This window comes from Palaemon carinicauda, chromosome 5 (genome assembly GCF_036898095.1).
Source record: "Palaemon carinicauda isolate YSFRI2023 chromosome 5, ASM3689809v2, whole genome shotgun sequence".
Classification (NCBI taxonomy): domain Eukaryota; kingdom Metazoa; phylum Arthropoda; class Malacostraca; order Decapoda; family Palaemonidae; genus Palaemon; species Palaemon carinicauda.
Genome location: NC_090729.1, coordinates 172,852,123 through 172,876,577, shown reverse-complemented (window position 1 = coordinate 172,876,577; position 24,455 = coordinate 172,852,123). Strand labels below are relative to the sequence as shown.

The 24,455-nt window shown below is 34.1% G+C and overlaps 2 protein-coding genes across 2 annotated transcripts; one reads left to right on the top strand and one right to left on the bottom strand.

Moving 5' to 3' along the window:
- Positions 1 to 1,772: 1,772 nt before the first annotated feature.
- On the bottom strand, positions 1,773 to 4,733 carry LOC137640664 (uncharacterized). Its single transcript, XM_068373162.1, has 5 exons — positions 4,578 to 4,733; positions 3,987 to 4,151; positions 2,815 to 3,051; positions 2,239 to 2,391; positions 1,773 to 1,925 (listed from the first exon to the last, which is right to left on the bottom strand). The coding sequence occupies exons 1-5, from the start codon at positions 4,594 to 4,596 to the stop codon at positions 1,870 to 1,872; spliced, it is 630 nt and encodes a 209-aa protein (XP_068229263.1). The 5' UTR covers positions 4,597 to 4,733; the 3' UTR covers positions 1,773 to 1,869.
- Positions 4,734 to 8,116: 3,383 nt separating this feature from the next.
- LOC137641615 (uncharacterized) lies at positions 8,117 to 12,566 on the top strand. Its single transcript, XM_068374347.1, has 5 exons — positions 8,117 to 8,254; positions 8,502 to 8,642; positions 11,213 to 11,446; positions 11,939 to 12,091; positions 12,335 to 12,566. The coding sequence occupies exons 2-5, from the start codon at positions 8,507 to 8,509 to the stop codon at positions 12,382 to 12,384; spliced, it is 573 nt and encodes a 190-aa protein (XP_068230448.1). The 5' UTR covers positions 8,117 to 8,254; positions 8,502 to 8,506; the 3' UTR covers positions 12,385 to 12,566.
- The last annotated feature ends 11,889 nt before the right edge of the window (positions 12,567 to 24,455 follow it).

Genomic DNA, 24,455 nt, shown 5'->3' with positions numbered 1-24,455 from the left:
TCGGTTGAATTAGATTCTTCAAGGAATAAAAGCCTCAAGTTTCTTTTTTAATGTTTTCAACTCTTTTGGGCCAAGTGTTACGTCGACGAGATTACAATTTCGGTTTTCCGTTTCTTTTTTTCTTTTATTTTTCCTTTTTCATTTCCTATTCTGTACACAGCAGCTCTTCCTTTGGAAGGTCTTGGTCTCTCTCGTAGCCTTATTATTATCACTTATTTCATTATTATTATTTGCATTATTATTTCTATCTCGGGCTACAGCGGATCGAGTAACGATAGGAAAGCAAAAACACCACTCTAGAGCCTTTGACCATCACGGACCGATGATCCTCCTGTATCAAACATAAAAGCTTTACTTAACCAAGCTCTATAGACCATGATATAGACGTTGGCTTTATCAAGGAGCTACGAAAAACGACCCAAGTCATGATGGAAGTCACTGTCTAGAGATGGCGGTTTTCTTCGTGGCGTAAAAGTTCCGGACGAGATATTTTTCTTTTAGTCTGACAAAATAATTAAATCTCCCGAAGGAAGATTACTTAATTTACATTTGCTGCATAGTAAGTTTTAGTCTAGGTGAAGGCATGCTTGCGGACTCACTCGCTCTCTCTCTCTCTCTTTCTGGTGTGCGCGCGCGCGTGTGTGTGTGTGTGTGTGTGTTGGGGGGGGGGGGGCAAAGTTGAAAACTCGTGTCTTCATACCGTAGCAGTTACTCAATTCAGTCTAAGTTGGGCTAAGAAGTAAGGTTGTTCCAGTCAATTTTAATAACATCCCCATGGTAAGCAGGTTAGATTGAAAATAAATTTTTAATAGTAACACTTTAGAAATGCATGGGGAACTCATGTAATAACTTTACAGAAAACAGCTGAATGGCTACGAATTGGACAAATCAATAAAGTACACGAGCATGAACCCAAACCTTTTTTACAATCTTGTGCAGATAATTTTTTTTTTTTTTTTTTTTTCGTGGATCAAGAGAAACATATATCATTTAGTAGCAAAAATTACTTCTGAATTCGTTTACCATCTAGTTCAGTCGTTCCTTTCCTGAACTACGTGCATTCAAATAACCGTAAAGTTTGACCGTCGTGTTCTCTTGAGAATTATCTTCGCTCATTGCCGCTCTTTAACGTGCACTGGTTGCCTCAAGTACGGGTGCTTTGCCCAAATATTCATGGTCAGATATGTTCAATACAATATAGCAAGTATTTAAAATATGGATAATTTCGCTATAAATGAAAGCATATTTACCAACTAGAGACCCTCCACATTCATTATCGATGTAGTACATATAACATGAATTATGCATTTAAAATTTAATTATGACCAGTCAAGATGTGAAAATTAGGCTAAACCAACATGTGCAGATTTTATAAACTTTGAAATTTTATATAATTTAATTTAGAAAGCCAAAGTTCAATCTTTATACTAAATAAAAGTATATAAAAATCACTGCTCCTTCAACAACCCCACGTAGATATAATTTCTTATTGTTTATGCAATAAAATTTTGCCGGAACAAATTCTGTAGAGAGAGAGAGAGAGAGAGAGAGAGAGAGAGAGAGAGAGAGAGAGAGAGAGAGAGAGAGAGAGAGAGAGAGAGAGAGAGAGAGAGAGAGAGAGAGATGTATTTACTAAAGAGTTCATCAGAGTCATTCATATACAAAACTGGTTCAATTCCTCTGAGCGCTTCCCATTTTAAGACAATTTTCAAGATAAAATGAACCAGTAAATTAGTCAGATACCAAAACTATTTAAAAATAAAGTCAACACGTACAAAGAATATTTTATTTAAAAAGTAAAAACAGGCAAGAGTTTTAACAGCTTATGTTGTGAAGACTATCAAGAGGATTTTAAAATAGTATTTTTACTTAATGAGATCCACCAACGAGACACTGAGGTCCATTGTCGTCATTAACCACATAGTCTGTTGAAGAAAAAATAAATTTAAATTCTCATTAACTTTTCCCCACTTTCCTTCCAGATTAAGGCGAACCATTCTCTAACCAGAAATACTTCCACACAAATTTCAATATGAACACCCCTGAAGGAAGTTCACACTATTAAAAGATTAATAAAACCAAACCAATAAAGTTTGCGATGTAAAGTTTCACGCCATCTTGAATTTCATATATCAAACTTTAAGCTAACCGAGATTAAATTTTATAACCCCCAAGTTCCATAAAAATGTTCAAATATCTATACAAATAAGAACTTAATTCGAGACTGGTTTCTCTCACCGCGGTCTTCAGGATCGTTCAAAGTTTTAGCTTCGAATGCTTCATCAACCTGATCCTGGTGGTTGAACAACAAGCCGTCCACTTCATAAATGACTGTGCCATCATCGAGTGTATGGGTCCACTGAACCGGTAGGTCATTCACTACGATTGGCCCTACGGACAGGGCATGAAAAATAAGAAAATAAGATAATTCTAAATAAGTATGTAATTATTCAAAAGTTTGGAAATATTTCAGTCATGAAAAAGAATTCTAAATCGCGCATATATAAATTAGTTAAACAATCATGAAAGTTGGATTGAGGAAATTCATCATGAAAGAGTTGGATAATATAAGATACCAAGATAAAAATATATTTGTTGGGGCAAATTATTACTCACCTCAACCCATTTTTAGCAAAAATTTGAAAAAAAAATAAACAATTGTCAATGTAAACTTACTCGCCTCAACCATTTTAGCAAAAATTTTTGAAAAATAAAACTAATAATGCATCAATTTGCATAGCCTAGTTTTTTCCACATACAGGAATATGCATGTGAACAAAGGCGTGGAGAGGTAATAAAGAAAAAAAATATTACCATCATCCAACTTGTGGAAGGTCAACGGCTTTCCATTCATGTTCATGACGGTCAGACCCTCCAGATCAGTCATTCTCGGGTCATCCTCTTCCACCACCTCGAGACACATGTGGTCGAGAACGAACTCTTTGCGTAGGGTGGAACTCGAGGCGTCATCGTCATAGAGAGGGTGAGGCCCATCCATGGGCACCATCGCAATCATTGCCATTTTGCTCGGAGTGAGGATCGTTCCGGGTTCTGGTGCGAAATAAAATTGGTTAATTTAGTAGAGGGCTGAAGAAGGAACGCTCATATAATTTATCTACAGAATGTGCATTGCCAATGAATAAGATCAATTTGAGATCAAGAAAGGGACTGTGGGATAATTAGTTTAGAGGGATCCCCCTTTAAGAACTAGAAAGGGCCAAAAATGCACAATGAATTGAACAATTTAAGAACAATAAAGGGACTGTGGGATAACTAGTTTAGAGGGATCCCCTTTAAGAACTAGAAAGGGTCAAAGAAATGCATAATCGGAACAATTTGAGAACAAGAAAGGGACTGTGGGATAACTAGTTTAGATGATCCCCTTTAAAACTAGAAGGGGCCAAAGAAATGCATAATCAGAACAATTTGAGAACAAGAAAGAGACTGTGGGATAACTAGTTAAGAGGGATCCCCTTTAAAACTAGAAGGGGCCAAAGAAATGCACAATGAATCGGAACAATTTGAGAACAAGGGACTGTGGGATAACCAAGAACTGGAAAGGGCCAAATGGAAAATAGTTTTAAAGATTGATGACAGCACGCGACTAAAATCCACAGATTTTAACTCTTCTAACCACACTCGCCAAATCTAAACTGGGGCACCGGGGTCCTTACTGGTAAAGGGAGGGGGGGGGGGATGGGATGAAATTTATGCACAAACTGGTTGAAGAGGGTGAAAGTTGTCCAACTCCAATTTCGTGGGCAATTGATATTTCAGTTGCACGATACTATAGCTAATAGGCGTATTTTAGGTTGCAGCAATGTCTTAAGATAAAATTTGAGATTTGAAAAACAGTAAACTAAAATTATGTCCAAAACTATTAAAAATTGCATAATATTAAAGATGTTAAATAAAATTTCAAACCAAGACCAAAAAAAAAAAAGCTATTTTCCTTAAAAAAAGAATGGAGTTTCTTAAAAACTTACGCATAGAGCTCCTTTCAAGAGAAAAATCGTCAAGATTGAGAGCCATGTTCCAAATGTCTAAGAATGTGACATCGCCCTCTGTTACGGAGCTAGGAATCGCTGGGATGTCGAATTCTCCCCGCGTTAATCCAAATACTTGCAGGACACATATCCATACTGTGGCTCCTTATGACCCAAAAAATTTATTAGCTATAATTAGAAACCTAACTTCTATATAACTAAAATAAACTTCAAAATTCAAAAATCTAGATATCAATCAATAATAAAATTAATAAGGCCCTTTGCATCAATAGACGTAGATGATAAAATTATGAACTAAAAAAAAAATGACATCTTACAGGCATCACAATTTATGTAAAAGAAAAATCTTATATAACTGACTACTCTATAACGGCCAGTTAAAAATATACATTCTACAGCATCACAATTTATGTAAAAGAAAAATCTTATATAACTGACTACTCTATAACGGCCAGTTAAAAATATACATTCTACAAGTGTCAAAATTTAAAACTTCGAAAATAATCATTGAACCATAAACATACAAAACTTGAATTACACGTCGCAAATATCACTTCTTAATCTACTCACTCTTCAGCATAGTTTCCATTTTGAATGAATTTATAGCCGAGAAAACAACAAAAATAGAGAAGCACGAAACTCTCAACAAATTCTATTTCTTGCCCTCACACACTCAGGTCTCAAGGGAACAAGTGTTGTTGACTGTTGAGAGCAAATGGACTTCTTCAAAACAAGGAAGCTAAAGAGTGGGAAAGGAAAGTGTTTGCTTATATTACCTGAACATGGATGGTAAGTGCTATCTACCTTAATGACATAATTAACTAAAATTACGTAGCAATAAAGATAGACAAAATCAACCATGTTTTCATATGGTTTTGTTATAACGCTCTTGAGTTTCCATTTAACTGATTTTAATGGTAAAAGGTAATAACACTATTGGAATATATTACCAGTTCTTGTAAGACCGCATTACGTTCATTTTTTTTTTTTTTTTTTTTGTACTGATATAACGTGATGTTTAATGACTTTGTACTTGTGCGATATTTCCTAAATAAGCATGAACTCTCTATATTTTGGACCAAATTATGGCAACCCTGCCTCCAATGAAATGCATCCATCCCTTAGCTTCTTGATTGATTAATTCAAGTTAATTTTAGAGTGAAGTTGGACTGCTAAAATATATAAGAAAACCTGATCGTGTGACACAGACTTGATAATTTAAGATTAACTTTTACTATTTTTGTTTAAATTCCGAAGAACGATATGTTGTCCATTAATGACATCAACAGGAATTACAAAGAATCAAGAAATATAAGAGAGCTAACTCTACTTCATGTTAAAGAAGAAAATCCTTGTATTTGATTTCTACATTTTTTTTCTTTTTTAAAGAATAACTAAATATGAAAAAAAGAACCGATTGAAAAACGACGCAAAAATATCAAAACTTATTCGAAGTTGGTGACCTGCATCAGTGATGGAAAAAAATCTTGATTACTGATTACAGAAATCTCGAATTTGCGTCTTACTGGATATAAAGCCTAAAATACACGTTCAAAAAAAGCGTCAAAATTTTGCATCAAAATTTTGACGTGTAACTTTGATACAAAATTTTGATGCATAATTGCCCACACACGTTTAGCCGTTTTCCCATCAAAATTCAGTATCGTCCAAATCTTCGACATGGATGCAACAGTGGCCATAGCACTAGTGTTGGCATTGGACTCTGATAAACCTCCTGGTAAACGTCGGAAATGGTCAAAAGACTAAAAAGTTTCATCAAAATTTTGACAGGAGCCCACACACGCATCAAAAATTTGACGACTCGTCAAAAAATATCAAACGGATTTGATCAATCAAAATTTTGCTTCAAATCTTTTTTTTTTTTTTTACATCAAAACGTCCTACACACACTCAAATTTTGCATAAAAATTTTGATGCAAAATTTTGACGCTTTTTTTTAACGTGTATGGGCCCCTTAAGAGTGAGCTTGCATCATATGCACATTCCCGATGAGATCATTGAGACATATTGTTAATCATCGCTGTTGACGACAGACAGTAACGATCTACCCAAATGATTAAGTATTTATCTTTAGTACGGGGGTAGTACAGTAGCCTATACCCTTGGCCATGGCTATACATATATTATTATTATTATCATTACCTGGTAAGCTACAACGCTGGTTGGAAAAGCAGGAAGCTATAAACCCAGGGATTCCAACAGGAAAAATAGCCCAGTGATGAAAGGACATTAAAATACATATCTCCTATATATACTATAAAAACTTTAACAAAACAAGAAGAAGAGGAAAAAAAGATAGTGTGCGCGAGTGTACCCTCAAGCAAGAGAACTCTAACCCAAGACAGTGGAAGACCATGGTACAGAGGCTATGGCACTACCCAAGACTAGAGAACAATGATTTGATTTTGGAGCGTCCTTCTCCTAGAAGAGCTGCTTGCCATAGCTCAAGAGTCTCTTCTACCCTTACCTTGAGGAAAGAGGCCACTGAACAATGATAGTGCAGTAACCCTTATTATTATTATTATTATTATTATTATTATTATTATTATTACCAGCCAAGCTACAACCCTAGTTGGAAAAGCAAGATGCTATAAGCCCAAGGGCTCCAATAGGGGAAAATAGCTCAGTGAGGAAAGGAAATTAGGAAATAAATAAATGATGAAAACAAATTAACAATAAATAATTCCAAAAATAGTAACAACGTCAAAACAGATATGTCCTATACAAACTATTAACAACGTCAAAAACAGATATGTCATATATAAACTATAAAAAGACTCATGTCAGCCTGGTCAACATGAAGACATTTGCTCCAACTTTGAACCTTTGAAGTTCTACTGATTCAACTACCTGATTAGGAAGATCATTCCACAACTTGGTAACAGCTGGAATAAAACTTCTAGAATACTGTGTAGTATTGAGCCTCATGATGGAGAAGGCCTGGCTATTAGAATTAACTGCCTGCCTAGTATTACGAACCGGATAGAATTGTCCAGGGAGATCTGAATGTAAAGGATGGTCAGAGTTATGAAAAATCTTATGCAACATGCATAATGAACTAATTGAACGACGGTGCCAAAGATTAATATCCAGATCAGGAATAAGAAATTTAATAGACCATAAGTTTCTGTCCAACAAATTAAGATGAGAATCAGCAGCTGAACACCAGACAGGAGAACAATACTCAAAACAAGGTAGAATGAAAGAATTAAAACACTTCTTCAGAATAGACTGATCACCAAAAATCTTGAAAGACTTTCTCAATAAGCCTATTTTTTGTGCAATTGAAGAAGACACAGACCTAATGTGTTTCTCAAAAGTAAATTTGCTGTCGAGGATCACACCTAAAATTTTAAAAGTCATACAAATTTATAGAAACATTATCAATACAGAGATCCGGATATTGAAGAGCCACCGTCCTTGACCTACTTACAATCATGCTTTGGGTGAAGATGAATTGTTTGGTAATCTCAGTGTTGTCAGATGTATGAGGATAGAGGAGAATATGTAAAGAATAGGCCAAACTATTCGGTGTATGTGTAGGCAAAAGAAAAATGAACAGTAGCCAGAGAGAAGAATCCAATGTAGTACTGTCTGGCCAGTCAAAGGACCCCATAACTCTCTAGCGGTAGTATCTCAACGGGTGGCTGGTGCCCTGCCCAACCTACTACCTATAGTCAGGGAAATTATAGAGAAATTGGAAAACATTAAGATCTATAATTTCTTTTCTGGCTATTTTTTCAATTCACGCTCACGCATTATAATTTTCCTAGGTATAAAATCATATGTAACAAAAAAAACAAAAAAAAATAAACATTAACCTGCTAAGCATCTTTTCACTTTTGAAGAAAGAGAACTAAAACCAAGGCACTTGTAATGAAATGTTATGACAAAAATATGGAAATAAGAAACAAAGTCATAGTGTAAATGGAAACCTAAATAACTGAATAAAATTCAAGAGATAAATTACGGAAAATAAAGCAAAATAATAGATTCTGTAAAGCAGAAAATCACTATAAAAAGGTCTATGCTAGCAAGCAGCGCCATCTTCATTTGAAAAGGACCAGGACTCCTAGTGTTTTTCTTCCTTGTAATTCGGAATATCCGTTCTGTGTTATACACCAGTTAGTTGTTTGGAAGAAGTGCTCAGCTGTAACGAGACTTTTTAAGCGTATAATTTTCAATTTTAGTATCTTGAATATTTTAAAAATATTCTAATAGCAAGGGTGAGTAAAATATTTCGTTAGTTGAGTGAAGTGTAACCAATTTTACCATTATTAGCGTTACATTGTAAATTCTTACAGCATCGAGCAATATACAGAAATTGAATACATCAAAGCGAATGTTGGTGATATCAGCATTGATGATATAGCAATCAAAATATAATAATTTCTGTGAACACAGGAAACCAATGGTAATCCAATGCAATATACAAGTTCAACCCGATTTTTATTTATCCAATTTCTACCTTAGGAGTGATGGCGACAGCAGAATCCTCAAAAATTGTCGTTCCGTCTATTCCCGAATCAGTTTATGATGATGAGGAAGTTCCCCTCATGGGTGTATGGCTATTGGCATTAAGGAGCGATACTTCAATTGGGAGAGATAGGATAAGTAAGTACAATAATACATCATTGGCGATTCCTTACCCCTTTTAATAGAAAACTGTCTGGTTTTTAATCCAGTCATATATTTCATGCTTCCAACTTTAATGTAGGTGGTTTAATATTTTCTAAAATGTTTCCTTTCCTCACTGGGCGATTTTTCTCTGGAGTCCTTTGGCTTATATCTTGCTTTTCCAACTAGGGTTATAACCTAGTTTGTATTAATATTAATATACTGGGTGTCTAACGTGTAGGATAGTATTATTAAACCTTGACTATACCTCTTTACTGTAGGACATTAGGTTTTTAGGTTTGTCGTAGAGAACGGTTTCGATGAAGCTTTACAATAAAACATAGGGTGGGAGTCTCATAAACTCCTTCAGTGCCCCCCCCCCCTTCAGTCTTTCACACTTCTGTTGGATTCAGTTATTTAGGGAATATTTAGTTCGTGATTGAAATTTATTTTTTATTCAAAGTTCCGTGGAGAATGTTTTAGAACCAGGAGGTTGGGCTAAAGATAAATATTACAGATAACCGAGTATGTAATGGAAGATATATCATTGGAAGGAGAAAGGATTAGCGAGGTGAAATAATTCAAGTATTTAGGAACTATATCTAATACAGGGTTTTAAGAATGTTTAGCGAATGATTGAAAAAAAGCTAATCGGACAATGGCTAGGTTTAAATTTGGAAATCAAATCGCCTGAAATAACATATAATAATCGGGCTATATATCAGTTTAGTAAGATCTGATACTGTAAGGACGTAAGTCATGATATGCCAAGGAAACCATCTCAAGTAGATTTAGTAGATGTGAGAACAAAGCCCTTAGAAGAATATTGGGAGTTAAATACAAGGACAGATTTAAAATGAAACTAGATTATTTGAGTGCCATATGTGGATGAGATTATGGTGAGGGGTAGATGGAGATGGGTTTGGGCATGCTCTTCGCACTCCCCAAGAGATTTGTTCACTAATCAATTAACTGGGCTCCATAAGGCAGTGCAGTAGAAGTTTGGTGTACCAAGCCTACATGGATGAGGACTCTGAAGCGTGAAGTAGATGAAGAATGGAGAAGTATTGAATTAAAAGCTCTCAAGATAGAAAAGACTGGCGAAATCTGAGGCCCTTTGCGTCAATAAACGCAGGAAGAGATGAGATAATGTAAATATACCTAAAACCATAATAACGCTTAATGAAACTGTATTTAAATATATTTCTTTAACACCATTTGCTACAAGAAATGCTTGGGGGCTGGCCAATTTTTCTTGAATATACTATATAGTAAACATTGGCAACTACTTTATAAAATGTTATACTCTCTGCAAATTCACTGTTGACTTTTGGGAAGGTGATGGTTTCGTATGTCGGCTGCGTTGTTAGTTTGTCCCATATTTATGCTTTGGAATTCCTTGTGGTTTTCCACCCTCAGTTTATAATTACCATCTGCAGTTTTCACCATATAAATTCAGTTTAACTTTCAGCTTTGTGCGTAAGAGGAATTTTATCATCTTTAGGCTTCTTTTACAAAAATCATAAGTACTATATCAATTTAGAAATATATAAGAAATGGTTCTCCAGCCAAAAAAATAACGAATGTAAATTTTAAGTCTCTTATCCCCTAGCGTCTAGCCATACTTCATAACCGCAGTAAGAACGTTACACATGAGAGATGAGAGAGGCTCGTGTTAGTCTGGGTAGTTTGGATAGTCACGTGATGTTACTTTTAAGATTAAATTATCCATCGGTATTCACTGTCCTTGTAAAAAAAAGTTAATTATGCAATAGCTTACCTTAAATATTCTAAAATCCGCAATTTGTGCTCTTGATAGATCTTAAATTTTTAAGCAATTTGTGGTATTGATATATATTAATAAAAAAATGCGTATAATCCGGAATGGTGATAAACTTTTTTTTACGATTTATAAGTAATTCCATCGACCGATTAATTTTTTTAGCCTTTTCTTGTTAGACGTTACTATTTGAGTTTTTTTCGGGTAGGAAAAGCTCCCTTTGGAAAAGGGAGTTTCTTTCAGCTTGGTAGGGCTGAAGTTAGAATCTCTTAGAATAATTACTATTTTGGTAATACTTATTCTTTCAAAGCTTAGCACTTGCAATGTATTTTCTTATGCATTTCAAAATTTAAATAGGTTATGCCATAAAATTTAGGTTAAACTCTAAAATATTGGTTTGCTGTGATATAAGCATCAAAATTTTTAAAAAAATAGATAAGCCATTAAAATCATTATCAAACATTATTGCTCAATCCGGGGATAGAGTACATTTTTCGATTTCGCTTATTTATTATAAACTAAATTATTTTACAAAAAAAAATTTTTCTTCAATATTAAATAGCCGTTTAAATACAGAAAATTCCAAAAAATCTTAAACTGCAAGTTATGGAATGTTTAAGATAGCCTATAGCATAATACAGTACTTTATCACTAGGACAGAGTGAATGCCGATAACTTAGTCTTAATAGTAATATCACGTTTCGGATTATAAAGGTGATGTGACTTTGTACTGAGAGCTAATTCACTCCTTTACTTTAATGGACGTTATCACCCTTTGCTTTATCAGAAGTTAGGATGGTTATCTCCCCGGACGAATTTGCGATGAAGGGACTGGTGATGTTTGGACCAAACCCACTTCAGTATGAAGACGCAGCGAACAAGCAATTAAGAAAGGAATTCGTCCTCGACTATCTGAGCTGCGATGTCGTGGATCCCGACGACTTTGATATGACGCAGTCGGAAGGTGTTACGGTAAAAAATTTGAACGGAAAGCCGCTAGTTTTCAAGAAATTAAGTAATGGTAAGTCTGTGGTTGATGAAATTAACTAAATTGCTCTAATGTTCTTTGAATACTTAATTTCAACCAGACAATGCTCCTTACTCAATCTTGTCTTGTCAATCCTAAGATAGTCTTCTATCTTAATAGTATAACCAATTGCTTTAATGACATTAAGTAAATCCCACGGGCTCTTGAATATACAGACTGCTATATTATTCCCAGGTGATCTTTGGAAATTCACTAAACTAAAGGCTTCGTCGAACGATTCGATAGAAGTGTTTGAAGTGATGTTCGAAAGTGTGAAGGGGGTATTCAGTTGTCGAACACGCTCGTCGAACCGTTCGAAGAAAGTTTCTCCTCGCCTGACTTTTGTGGGCGGGGCTTCATTACCCACAAACCTTATGCATTTGTAGCTGACTCCACCTCTTCGAACAGTTTGACAAGCAGGTTCAACCAGGATCGAAGAACCGTTCGATCGTGTAAACCCAGCTTTAACCCAACTTTTCTTTGTAGGACTATTGAAGGTTAACGATGTTTTGGTAAGAAGCACCAGAACTCTAGATGACGGTATTATAGTTCACGAACTGGACGAGGTGCTGTTCGACCATCAATCTAAAATTGATGACGCCGTCGACGTTTTGATCGAGAAAGCGTCTTCAGATGAAGGTAACAAAGCCGTATTATCTTTAAACTTGTTTAGGATATAACCTTTCTGAAACTAAGGTCGGAATAAAGATTTCTAAATTGCTAAATTACATTTTGGCGAAGCTAATCTAAATAATTTTTTACAGATGTAATTTTAGAGTAAAACGGTAGGCTTAAAAATTTTATTTCAGTATCATTTATAATTTTAGATTTTTCTAATTTAGTATGTAACATGTAATATAAGACTGTAACCTGAATCTTCAGATTTGGGTCTGACGGATGAGGAGGATTGCGAGATAATTCCAGAGACCTGAACGATGGACAATTTTACGGCGAAGCTTTTAATTTTTGGAAACGGACCAAGATCTACCTCTTATCTGTAAGTCTTGATACAGACCAGACTAGCATGCTGAGCATTTTAACGAGTTGCTATTAATCTTTTTACAACAATTATTTTAACTTTTTATGTAAGTAAACTAATAAAATACACGCCACATAGTTTTATCATATTCCCTCTTTAAAGAACATAAATGCCCTCCCTATGTTTTGTCTAATTTTATCCAGTAAATGAAGTTGTTGGAAAGTAATACGCACTAGTTGCTTAAGATATTAATTTTCCATTATGTATTTCATCAAGAGATTTCCACTGGTGGGTAAATACACTCGTTGGAAAAAGCAGAAAGTTAAAACTGCTACTTGCCATCATCTCTCGTAGCCTTGTTGCCTTTGCACTCGTGACTTGCTCATTGTTCAAGTGGATTTTTCAGGTCTTTTTAAATACATATATTATGGACACTTGGGCATTAGAATCTAAATTGATACTTGGAGATAGCTAACCATGACTATCATTAAAAAAACTCCAAGATTGTAAGATCTATACATAGAATTCCTGTTTTCAAGCCTACTAAAGTAGATTTTAATGTTTTAAAAGTAAATAAATTTTTCAAGATTTTGTGTAAAAAGCTAACGTGCTTTATATAAAAAAAGAAAACCATAAACGAATGGAAAACTTTGGGATTACTTGGAAGAGGTTGTACAAAATATCATCCATATCACTCCCATTTGAAAGCTTTAAAATGAAAATACAAACATGTTTTGACATACACATGTTTAAGATTTAAAACTATTTTATATACTTGGATATTAGAAATATTTACTTTAGTTTTATTCCAAGTATAGAGATGAAATTTTGAACCATAGGTTAATCTAGTTTACACTGCTATTAATTTTGCTAAATATACAGTGAAGTGCTGGAAAGGAGCGTCTAGTCTCCAGTGGCAGCTGCCGTTTTCTAAATTTTGCCAGTAAAATAATCTCGAAGCAAGAGATGGTCTGCACCCTTTGCACTGAAGCTTCAAAGTACCTTAACTAGAGAAGCCTGATGGGATCACTGAGCGAGAAAAGAATAGTTTATCATTCTATCATAAGGCTGTAGGATGAAATTTTAAATATCCTCACAGATCCTTAAGGAAATTGGAGCAATATAAGCTGTACACAAATGAATCTAATGACGCGGTGAAATACAGACGAAACTTTTGCCCTAGTATCAACTTGCTGTAGAGACCAATGGGATGAAGAACTGATCTTATAACCTGTAACCATGAGTAAAATAAACGGTGGGGAAAATTAAGAATGGAATAGCACGGATAAGATATGTTGAAATAATCCAACACAAAGGCCTATGAACTGTAAATAAATGGAAGGCTTCGCAAAGAACTGGGATATTAGGACAATCCAACCAATCCCATCTACTGGCTGTAATGTCATGGTTATCTTAACAGGAATTTAGGACGGCAAGTATTTACTTGATGAAAATTTAACCCACAACATAACTGAAAATGTAACGAGAATAGCGATGCAAGATTCCGCATAATCTGCAGTTTCTGATCGGAGTATCATGTAATGAAGTTCAAAAACCCGTCCACAAGACAGGTAATTGTACGCCGGGCAGACACTATCAATTTTGTGGGTGGGTCACGATCATGGATGGTGGCATAAACGAGTAAACACTGGCAAACTATGGCAGTGCCCGTGCCCTTTATTGAGGCACTGGATGGGAGCCTGACGAGGGACCACGTTTTATGAGACAACTCTTGCCTTCTCTCTATCCCACGTGTGGTTCCAGTAAAAAGTGCGAACCATCTGTCTGTGCCTACTGGCTCCTTTGGACTGTGATCCGGTAACTGTATAAAAGCAAGAGAATTACGGACAAATCATATTGCCTGCATTGCATTTTCTTCTCGTAAGGATGGGGCTTAACTTGACTGATTATGATGTACAGTTATGTATTACCCTTAATTCTTAGAAGTGGAAAACTTCTAATTTTATATTGTTAAACTTGATAACCTTAATTACGATTGAAATAACCTCAGTCAAACCAAAAGGTCTACGAATCCATAGCATGTTTGAAACTTTGCTACTTTCCCCAGGTTTCTTTCATAAATATTTAACCAAGTTGGGACATTTTGTCATTACAACTAAACACGTGCACCCAGAATTTACTTGTTGGAATTTACTTTGTGCGCCTTTTGCTCTAGCATGTACGTACAGATTCTTGTCGATAAATAAAAAATAAATCTGTGCATGTAAAAAAAAGAAATGTTTCCTAATAAACTGTTATGAACCCAGTCTTCATCCAAAGACCCTGAGAAACATAGTAATGTTGTCTTTGAAACTGACAAAAGCGTGAAAATGTTTTTAAGAGGTATCTTTTAACCTGAGGCTAAAATGAAGTAATAATTAACGCAATTCTCAGTAGATCCTATCAAGTCAAATATACTGACCAATCGTCAATGCATCCAGTAAGTAATATTAGAAACCGAACCATAGAGCTACAATCGAACTCTGCTAAATAATGATATCCCGCATGACATTACGACAGTGTATCCAAGTGTTTGAATTACGCTTGGTCCACTAATAATTCACTAAACATGTGAAGGAAAATGTAAACATAAACAAGTAGTAAGCTGTTCAAGGGATTATAGCTTTGAAGTACTTTTTCTAGAGAGTTAGAAGACCTTTTAAGTACTGACCTACCAGTAGGATGCTGTATCCTTCTCTAGGTATTTTTGTATAATCTATATATACGCTGAAAAATGTGGCATATAATCTTTAGCATTATACTCTTCCGTCGTACATTTAACAACACTACGCAAGAAAACTACACCTAACTGTACTTTTTTAAAACTGCTTGAAAAAAATTATAGCTGATATTTCCCTGTTACCTCCACTTGAGGTGGAGACAGTGATAGTTGGTCATGTTGCAACGCTTTCTAAAATTTCAGCTGACGCCTTTCTTCCTGGCTACGTCCCCGTCCAACTCTAAGGCCCAGAGAGAGAGAGAGAGAGAGAGAGAGAGAGAGAGAGAGAGAGAGAGAGAGAGAGAGAGAGAGAGAGAGAGAGACCTAATCAATAGAATATATGATGAAATGGATAAAAAATAAGGGAAAAGGAAAATAGTGATGGTTTTAAAAACTAAGATCCAGATAGAAAAAAGAGGAAAGACAACCTCTTGATAAAACACCAAGAATCTTTATAATTCTGTCAAGCTTTCCCAGAACATAAATTTTAAAAACAGATTAGGAAAAACAAATTGACAGTAAAATGTGTAAGTGTACGCTCAACTAAAAGAATTAAGAATAATCATGTCAGATAATGAAAAAACAATGTTTTTCTTTATTTATGTGTCCACAAATAAGTCCTTTTACCTCTGCATCAAATAATTATTAATCTATCATATTGCGTTTATGTATAACCAAAACGGTAAACCCAATAGAACATACAGCATAGTTCACCCATTAAAATAGGGCAAAATTATCCACTTTCTATATCTAAAGGTGGATTCTTTGATATAGAAAACGACAATCGTAAGGTAGACTTAAGCTTTATCTACAGCCATTGAATCTTTGATGTAGAAACAAATAGGCTACATACGCTCTGAACAGATAGGGGTTTAATCTCAATGGAAAATATTATGTATACGTTCTATAAATATATATAACCTAAAATACCGCATTTTTGCAACTGTACTATCCAAAAGAAAGCAAACATTTCCTCTGTGTAGCCTACTTCTCATGGATTATCAGAAATATTAAAATTGGGTTTTAATTATATATATATATTATATATATATATATATATATATATATATATATATATATGCCTGTGTGTGTGAGTGTGTGTATGTAGGTATATATACACACACACACACACACACACATATATATATATATACATATATATATATATATATATACACATACAGGAGTATATAAGTATGTATGTATGTATATGTATATGTATGTATTTACCACCCCATAAGTTTACTCTTAGTAATATATATAAAATGTTTTTTTATTTAAATCATATTAGGTCGAATAGAAAGACAGCTAGACTAGAATCAAACAACAGAGCAGGCAGGTTTTAGAAGTCGGTATTCAACAGGCTACATCCATATAATTAACCAGCTAATGGAAAAATCAACAAAGTATGAAAACCACAATGTATGGCATTTGTAGATTATGAGAAAGCTTTGGATTCTGTTAAATCTTAAGTAGTATTGAAAGCTCTTCAAAAGCAAGGAACAGATGAATCAAATGATAGAACAATTGAAGATATTACAAGAATCCTAAAACTACATAAAGTAAGTGAGAAAATTCTGATTGAGAAAGGAGTTAGACATGGAGACCCCATCTCTCTTGGATTATTCACAGGGTGCCTAGAAGAAGTTTTCAAGAGCTTAGATGCAGAAAATATAGGCATCAACATTAACGTGGAATACCTTAACAACTCAAGATTTAAAGATTATTATTATTATTATTATTATTATTACTAGCCAAGCTACAACCCTAGTTGGAAAAGCAAAATGCTATAAGCCCAAGGGCTCCAACAGGGAAAAATAGCCCAGTGAGGAAAGGAAATAAGGAAATAAATAAATGATGAGAATAAATTAACAATATATCATTCTAAAATCAGTAACATAGCTCTATTTAGTGAATCATTGGAGGAATTGCAAAAGATGATAGAAGATCTGAATAGAGAACGCAGATATGTAGGACTGAAAACGATAATGATTATTAAAAGTACAGAAAGAACAAGTAAGGGTTATGGACGAACCTCTAGAGATTATTAATGATTATACTTACTTAGGACAGACAGTTATTGTTTCCCCAGGACATAAGACCGAAATTAAAGGGATATGCATGGGATGGAGAGATTTTGGTAAACAAAATGTGATTATGAAATGTCACTTTCTCTAAAAAGAGAAGTATTTAATTAGATGGTCTTGCTGGTATTAATTTAGGTATTAGAAACTTGAATCCTTACTAAAGCCTTAGAACATAAGTTAGTTTCAACTCAAAGGACTATGGAAAGAATAATGATGGGATTAACACTACAAGAATGAAAAAGAGCAACATGGATACGAGAGCAAATAAAGTAGAGAATATTCTAACAACGAGATGAAGAAATGGACGTGAGTAGGGCATAAAATGAGAATGACATAATAGGTGGCCAAAAAGAATAACATAATGGGGCCTTAGAGACTGCAAATGAAGCAGGGGAAGGAAGAGAAGACGATGGATTAATGAGCTAAGAAAATTTGTGGGTAGGGACTGGCATAGAAAGAGAATAAACAGACGGGTGTGGAAGGACATGTTTGAGGCCTTTGTCCTGCAGTGGACTATCAAAGGCTGATGATATAAATATATATATATATATATATATATATATATATATATATATATATATATATATATATATATATATATATATAAATATATATATATATATATTGATTACACAAGAAAACTGCCAATTCTCTATCGAACTATTGTTTTCTGTCTTACTTTCTGCATCAAAATCCTACCTTAAACCCTCCCAGTGAGCTAGATAATGTTACGGCTCTATAATTAACATCGGCCCTTCCACCACTCTATACAACAAGATTTGTAAAAATGTTTTGGTCCAGCCATGCATTCAACACCTACAAAAAAAAATATTCAATAACACTTTCACAGCCCTACAGTTTCGTTTGTAATTTCATCCCCTCCTAACACCTTAATTTTTTCTATTCTCTAACTCCTTTAAAGTCTCCTTAACAACATCAAGTCATTTCCATAATCATTCACAAACTTGCAATGACACTGCTTCTTCTTTTCTATCTTTAAAACTTTCTCCATCTACTCTGTTGCAGTCTTCATCTCCATCTTCATTTTGGGATCCCTAAACTTAACCTCTGCACTTAATTCCGTAATATTTTGTTCAACATTTACCATTTTCGATTTAAAACGGATAGAACTATATGTATATGCCTTCCGGTTCTCAGAAACCCCTTTTCTATTTAAATAGGGCCCACCAATTGGGCAACAACCAGACACATATTTCACTGCTCAGGACTTCGGTCAACAGATGCCCTATGAGATTAATGAAACATCTTAACTATTGACTCACCAGTTACAGTGTACATGTATTTCTGTATTTCTAATAGCCGCAAAGACCTCATAGCTTCTTTTTCTCCTAAAAAGATTTTTTGATAAATTGGCCTCTGAAATCCTAAAAATTATGTTAAGATGAAAGACAACAATGTTTTCACTCAATACACATACATTTGTCGAATTCAGTTACATCCTATTAAAGCTAAAATAGAATCAGAGGTAAATTTAGGAGTCATATTCACAAATAAAGATATTTTTGCATATTTCTTAAAAAGGATATACATATGTTTTAGATGCAGCTTAGCCTACCTAAGAAAAATCCCCTAAATGCCGTCATGCTGAGTTGGATGGAGCTAATTCAACTGATGCAAAATATGTAAAAAGAATCAACTAATAGATGTTTATTTTTTTTTTTTATAATTTGAAATAGATTCTTCGCCTTCTTTGTATCTCGGTTTGTTACTGCAACTTCACTCTGACCAGCATGTCTGGTTTCGAATCCTATTTGAATTTGTCAGTGTACACAAAAAGGTAAGGAAAATTCAAGAAATACATCGTGGCTATGGAAAGTAAGCACAGGACAACATACACACACACACACACACATATATGTATATTATATATATATATATATATATATATATATATATATATATATATATATATATATATAGCAAAATATACATATACATATATATATATATATATATATATATAGATATAAATATTATATATACATATATACATACATATATATATATATATATATATATATATATATATATATATATATATATATATATGAAAAGCCGTCTATATAACTATGTACATCCAAAAATTATATAATAATCTTACTATTTCTTCCTAATAAAAAAAAATCTTCGAAAGTGGCCCCATGTCCAATCAATAATAGGCATAATGTAACAACTGATTAGGTGTAAAACAGGAAATGGGACCATCCTAAGAGATATCACTTGCTTGCGAGTTACAAATTACGTCGGGGCAAATGGGCAAAATGATTGTCATCACAGGCAAATGACAACAACACCTTATTACTAGAGGTGGCGCTTCGGGCGGCGACCACGGCTCGGGCATTGAAAGGTTCGCATCACGTAGCCCGACTTCATTTTGATTGAACTATACTTTGCCCGTTTCTCTGTGGGTATGAGGTGCGAAGTCGAATATTCAAGCTGGAAATGCTTTCAAGTGCAATTGCTGCAATGTTGAAGTCGTGAAGATGGGATAGGTGGATTTCATGAAAAGAAGAGCAGACGTATGTTTTAATTTAAAGCGGTTATAAGTTACGCCGTGATTATAAGCTACGTAGGTTTCATGAATAGAATTTAGAGATAATGATTTTATACCTGGAAATGTCTTAAAGGAAAAGTATAGAAAAAGAAAATTGTATGAAAGTTGCCTATGCAAATGTGAAAAAAGTTCTTATACCATGATTATATAAGTTACCTACCTAGTTTTCATTTATTGAATCTAGAGATGATTTTATATTTTAAATGTTTCAATAGAAAAGTATAGCAAAAAAAAAAAAAAAAAAAAAAAAAAGTATGAAGGTTGACTGTGAAAATGGGAAGAGTCAAGTGGGTGTCTTTTTCATTTCAGTTGAAGAGAGGAATAAAGTTTTTTTTTTTTTTTTTTTCTAAGATTCTCCTCTTTAAACCTCTAGATATTGTCATATAATTTTTCCTTTTTTTGGGCGGCGAAACGAAAAAAATGTAAATTTGATTGACTTTCTAACGATTTTAGAAAAAAAAATAATAATACCGGTGTTTCCTATTCAGATCACTGTCTTCACTATGCTGCTCGGGACAGCAAATGCAATAAATGATAGAGCTCGCTTTTTTCGCACTGCCAGAGAGACGATAATTTGCCAAATGTTTTCATATTGCAAGGTCAATGAATCTCCATGTATTGTAACATATAATAAATAGGAATAAATTTGAGCATCACTTTTTTTTTTTTTTTTTATAATTCCAACCTCCCTTGAACTAACTAGCAAGTGATAAAAAAACTAATAGCTGATCTGTAACATTTTCTATTTAGGAAATTATCATTCGCTGATTGCATCTCGCTTTCTGAATGCTGAAAACACCAGGAGCTAGTCCATGAGAAAATTGCTTTATAAGTTGAACACCTGCAGCAAACAATAGTTTCTCTCTCTCTCTCTCTCTCTCTCTCTCTCTCTCTCTCTCTCTCTCTCTCTCTCTCTCTCTCTCTCTCTCTCTCTCTCTCTCTCTCTCCTCATTGTCCAGTGATTCATCCTGGGTAATTTTATTCATCTATCTTATGTTTTATACATATTGCTAGTAATAGTTTTTCCTGAACCTATAAATTAATGCATTTAAATGCTGTTGAAAAAAAAAAATAAACACATAAATTATTTATTTTTAAAATGATAATAGAAACACAGAAGACAAAGCTTGAACTAATACTGACAGAAGACAAAGATCTTGATAGGTATTCAAATTGGTTATGAATAAAACTCATACTTTTCGTAGGAAGAAAATAACTTGGTTTCTCAGAAAAAAAAAAAAAACACCCATATGAATATACAGAGGTACGAACAAAGGTCATTCAGGCTTATGAAATCTTTAATAACTAAAACATTCCTGTAATCTTGACGTGGTAAAAATTTAATTACTAAAACATTCATGAAAGGGGCTATGCTTCTATGGGTTGGTTAATTAATATACATCTCTAGAATATTCAGAAGGGGCTGACTGTTTTTCGTTATTCTATTTATTTTATTAATCCATAGTTGCTATGAACATAAAGGGATAGATTTCTTCGGTAAAAAAAAAAAATTATCATTGAGCGGTACCTTGGAAAAGTAAAACTAAGACACCTGAAATACAAAATAATTTTGATTATCTAATCTATGAGCGCAGTTATATAAGTGAGTAAGTGCTTGATGAAAATGCGCAACACGAAATTAATGATGGAATACCGTAAATGCCTTCCATTGCATACTAACATTTTTATTGTGGTTTTATTTTAGTTCGTGAAGGTACAAACTGCCTAACGATGATAGCAGATGCAAGCAAACGAGGAACAGGAGTGAATTGAAAGTAAAATTTCAACACAACAAAACTAAGAAGCCTTTAAAGAAGACAACGAAATCTAAAGAGACTGCAAACGCGATACAAGTGAAACGAGACTAACAATCCGTCTATGGAAAACTTAAAAGGACAAGTTAAATCTAACACTACAATAATAAGAAGCCTTCAAAGAAGACAACGAAATCTAAAAAGGTTGCAAACACGATACAAGTGAAACGAGACTAACATTCCGTCTATGGAAAAAAACAAAAAGACAATTAAAATTTCAACACAACAAAACTAAGAAGCCTTTACAGAAGACAACGAAATCTAAAGAGGTTGCAAACGCAATACAACTGAAACGAGACTAACAATCCGTCTATGGAAAAGTTGAAAGGACAAGTAAAATTTCAACACAACAAAACTAAGAAGCCTTTAAAGAAGACAACGAAATATAAAGAGGTTGCAAAGGCGATACAAGTGAAACTATATTAACAATCCGTCTGTGAAAAAGTTAAAAGATAAGTAAAATTTCAACACAACAAAACTAAGAAGCCTTTAAAGAACACAACGAAATCTAAAGAGGTTGCAAAGGCGATACAAGTGAAACGATACTAACAATCCGCCTGGGAAAAAGTTAAAAGACAAGTTGAATTTCAACGTAACAAAATTAAGAAGCCTTTAAAGAAGAAACGAAATCTAGAGAGATTGCAAACGCGATACAAGTGAAACGAGGCTAACAATCCGTCTGTGAAAATGTTAAAAGATAAGTTGAATTTCAACACAACAAAAGTATGAAGCCTTTAAAGAAGACAATGAAATCTAAAGAGGTTGCAATCGCGATACAAGTGAAACGATGCTAACAATCCGTCTGTGAAAAAGTTAAAACACAAGTAAAATTTCAACACAACAAAACTATGAAGCCTTTAAAGAAGACAACGAAATCTAAAGAGGTTGCAATCGCGATACAAGTGAAACGATGCTAACAATCCGTCTGTGAAAAAGTTAAAAGACAAGTAAAATTTCAACACAACAAAACTAAGAAGCCTTTAAAGAAGACTACAAAATCTAAAGAGGTTGCAAAGGCGATACAAGTGAAACGATGCTAACAATCCGTCTGTGAAAAATTTAAAAGACAAGTAAAATTTCAACACAACAAAACAAAGAAGCCTTTAAAGAACACAACGAAATCTAAAGAGGTTGCAAAGGCGATACAAGTGAAACGATACTAACAATCCGCCTGTGAAAAAGTTAAAAGACAAGTTGAATTTCAACGTAACAAAATTAAGAAGCCTTTAAAGAAGACAACAAAATCTAGAGAGATTGCAAACGCGATACAAGTGAAACGAGGCTAACAATCCGTCTGTGAAAATGTTAAAAGATAAGTTGAATTTCAACACAACAAAACTAAGAAGCCTTTAAAGAACACAACGAAATCTAAAGAGGTTGCAAACGCGATACAAGTGAAGCGATACCAACAATCCGTCTGTGAAAAAGTTAAAAGACAAGTAAAATTTCAACACAACAAAACTAAGAAGCCTTTAAAGAAGACAACGAAATCTAAAGAGGTTACAAACGCGATACAAGTGAAGCGATACCAACAATCCGTCTGTGAAAAATTTAAAAGACAAGTAAAATTTCAACACAACAAAACAAAGAAGCCTTTAAAGAACACAACGAAATCTAAAGAGGTTGCAAACGCGATACAAGTGAAACGAGGCTAACAATCCGTCTGTGAAAATGTTAAAAGATAAGTTGAATTTCAACACAACAAAACTAAGAAGCCTTTAAAGAACACAACGAAATCTAAAGAGGTTGCAAACGCGATACAAGTGAAGCGATACAAACAATCCGTCTGTGAAAAAGTTAAAAGACAAGTAAAATTTCAACACAACAAAACTAAGAAGCCTTTAAAGAAGACAACGAAATCTAAAGAGGTTACAAACGCGATACAAGTGAAGCGATACCAACAATCCGTCTGTGAAAAAGTTAAAAGACAAGTAAAATTTCAACACAACAAAACTAAAAAGCCTTTAAAGAATACAACGAAATCTAAAGAGGTTGCAACCGCGATACAAGTGAAGCGATACCAACAATCCGTCTGTGAAAAAGTTAAAAGACAAGTTGAATTTCAACACAACAAAACTAAGAAGCCTTTAAAGCAGACAACGAAATCTAGAGAGGTTGCAAACGCGATACAAGTGAAATGATACTAACAATCCGTCTGTGAAAAAGTTAAAAGACAAGTTGAATTTCAACACAACAAAACTAAGAAGCCTTTAAAGAAGACAACGAAATCTAAAGAGGTTGCAAACGCGATACAAGTGAAGCGATACTAACAATCCGTCTGTGAAAAAGTTAAAAGACAAGTTGAATTTCAACACAACAAAACTAAGAAGCCTTTAAAGAACACAACGAAATCTAAAGAGGTTGCAAACGCGATACAAGTGAAGCGATACTAACAATCCGTCTGTGAAAAAGTTAAAAGACAAGTAGAACTTCTACACAACAAAACTAAGAAGCCTTTAAAGAAGACAACGAAATCTAAAGAGGTTGCAAAGGCGATACAAGTGAAACGATACTAACAATCCGTCTGTGAAAAGGTTAAAAGGCAAGTAAAATTTCAACACAACAAAACTAAGAAGCCTTTAGAGAACACAACGAAATCTAAAGAGGTTGCAAACGCGATACTAACAATCCGTCTGTGAAAAAGTTAAAAGACAAGTAGAACTTCTACACAACAAAACTAAGAAGCCTTTAAAGAAGACAACGAAATCTAAAGAGGTTGCAAAGGCGATACAAGTGAAACGATACTAACAATCCGTCTGTGAAAAGGTTAAAAGGCAAGTAAAATTTCAACACAACAAAACTAAGAAGCCTTTAGAGAACACAACGAAA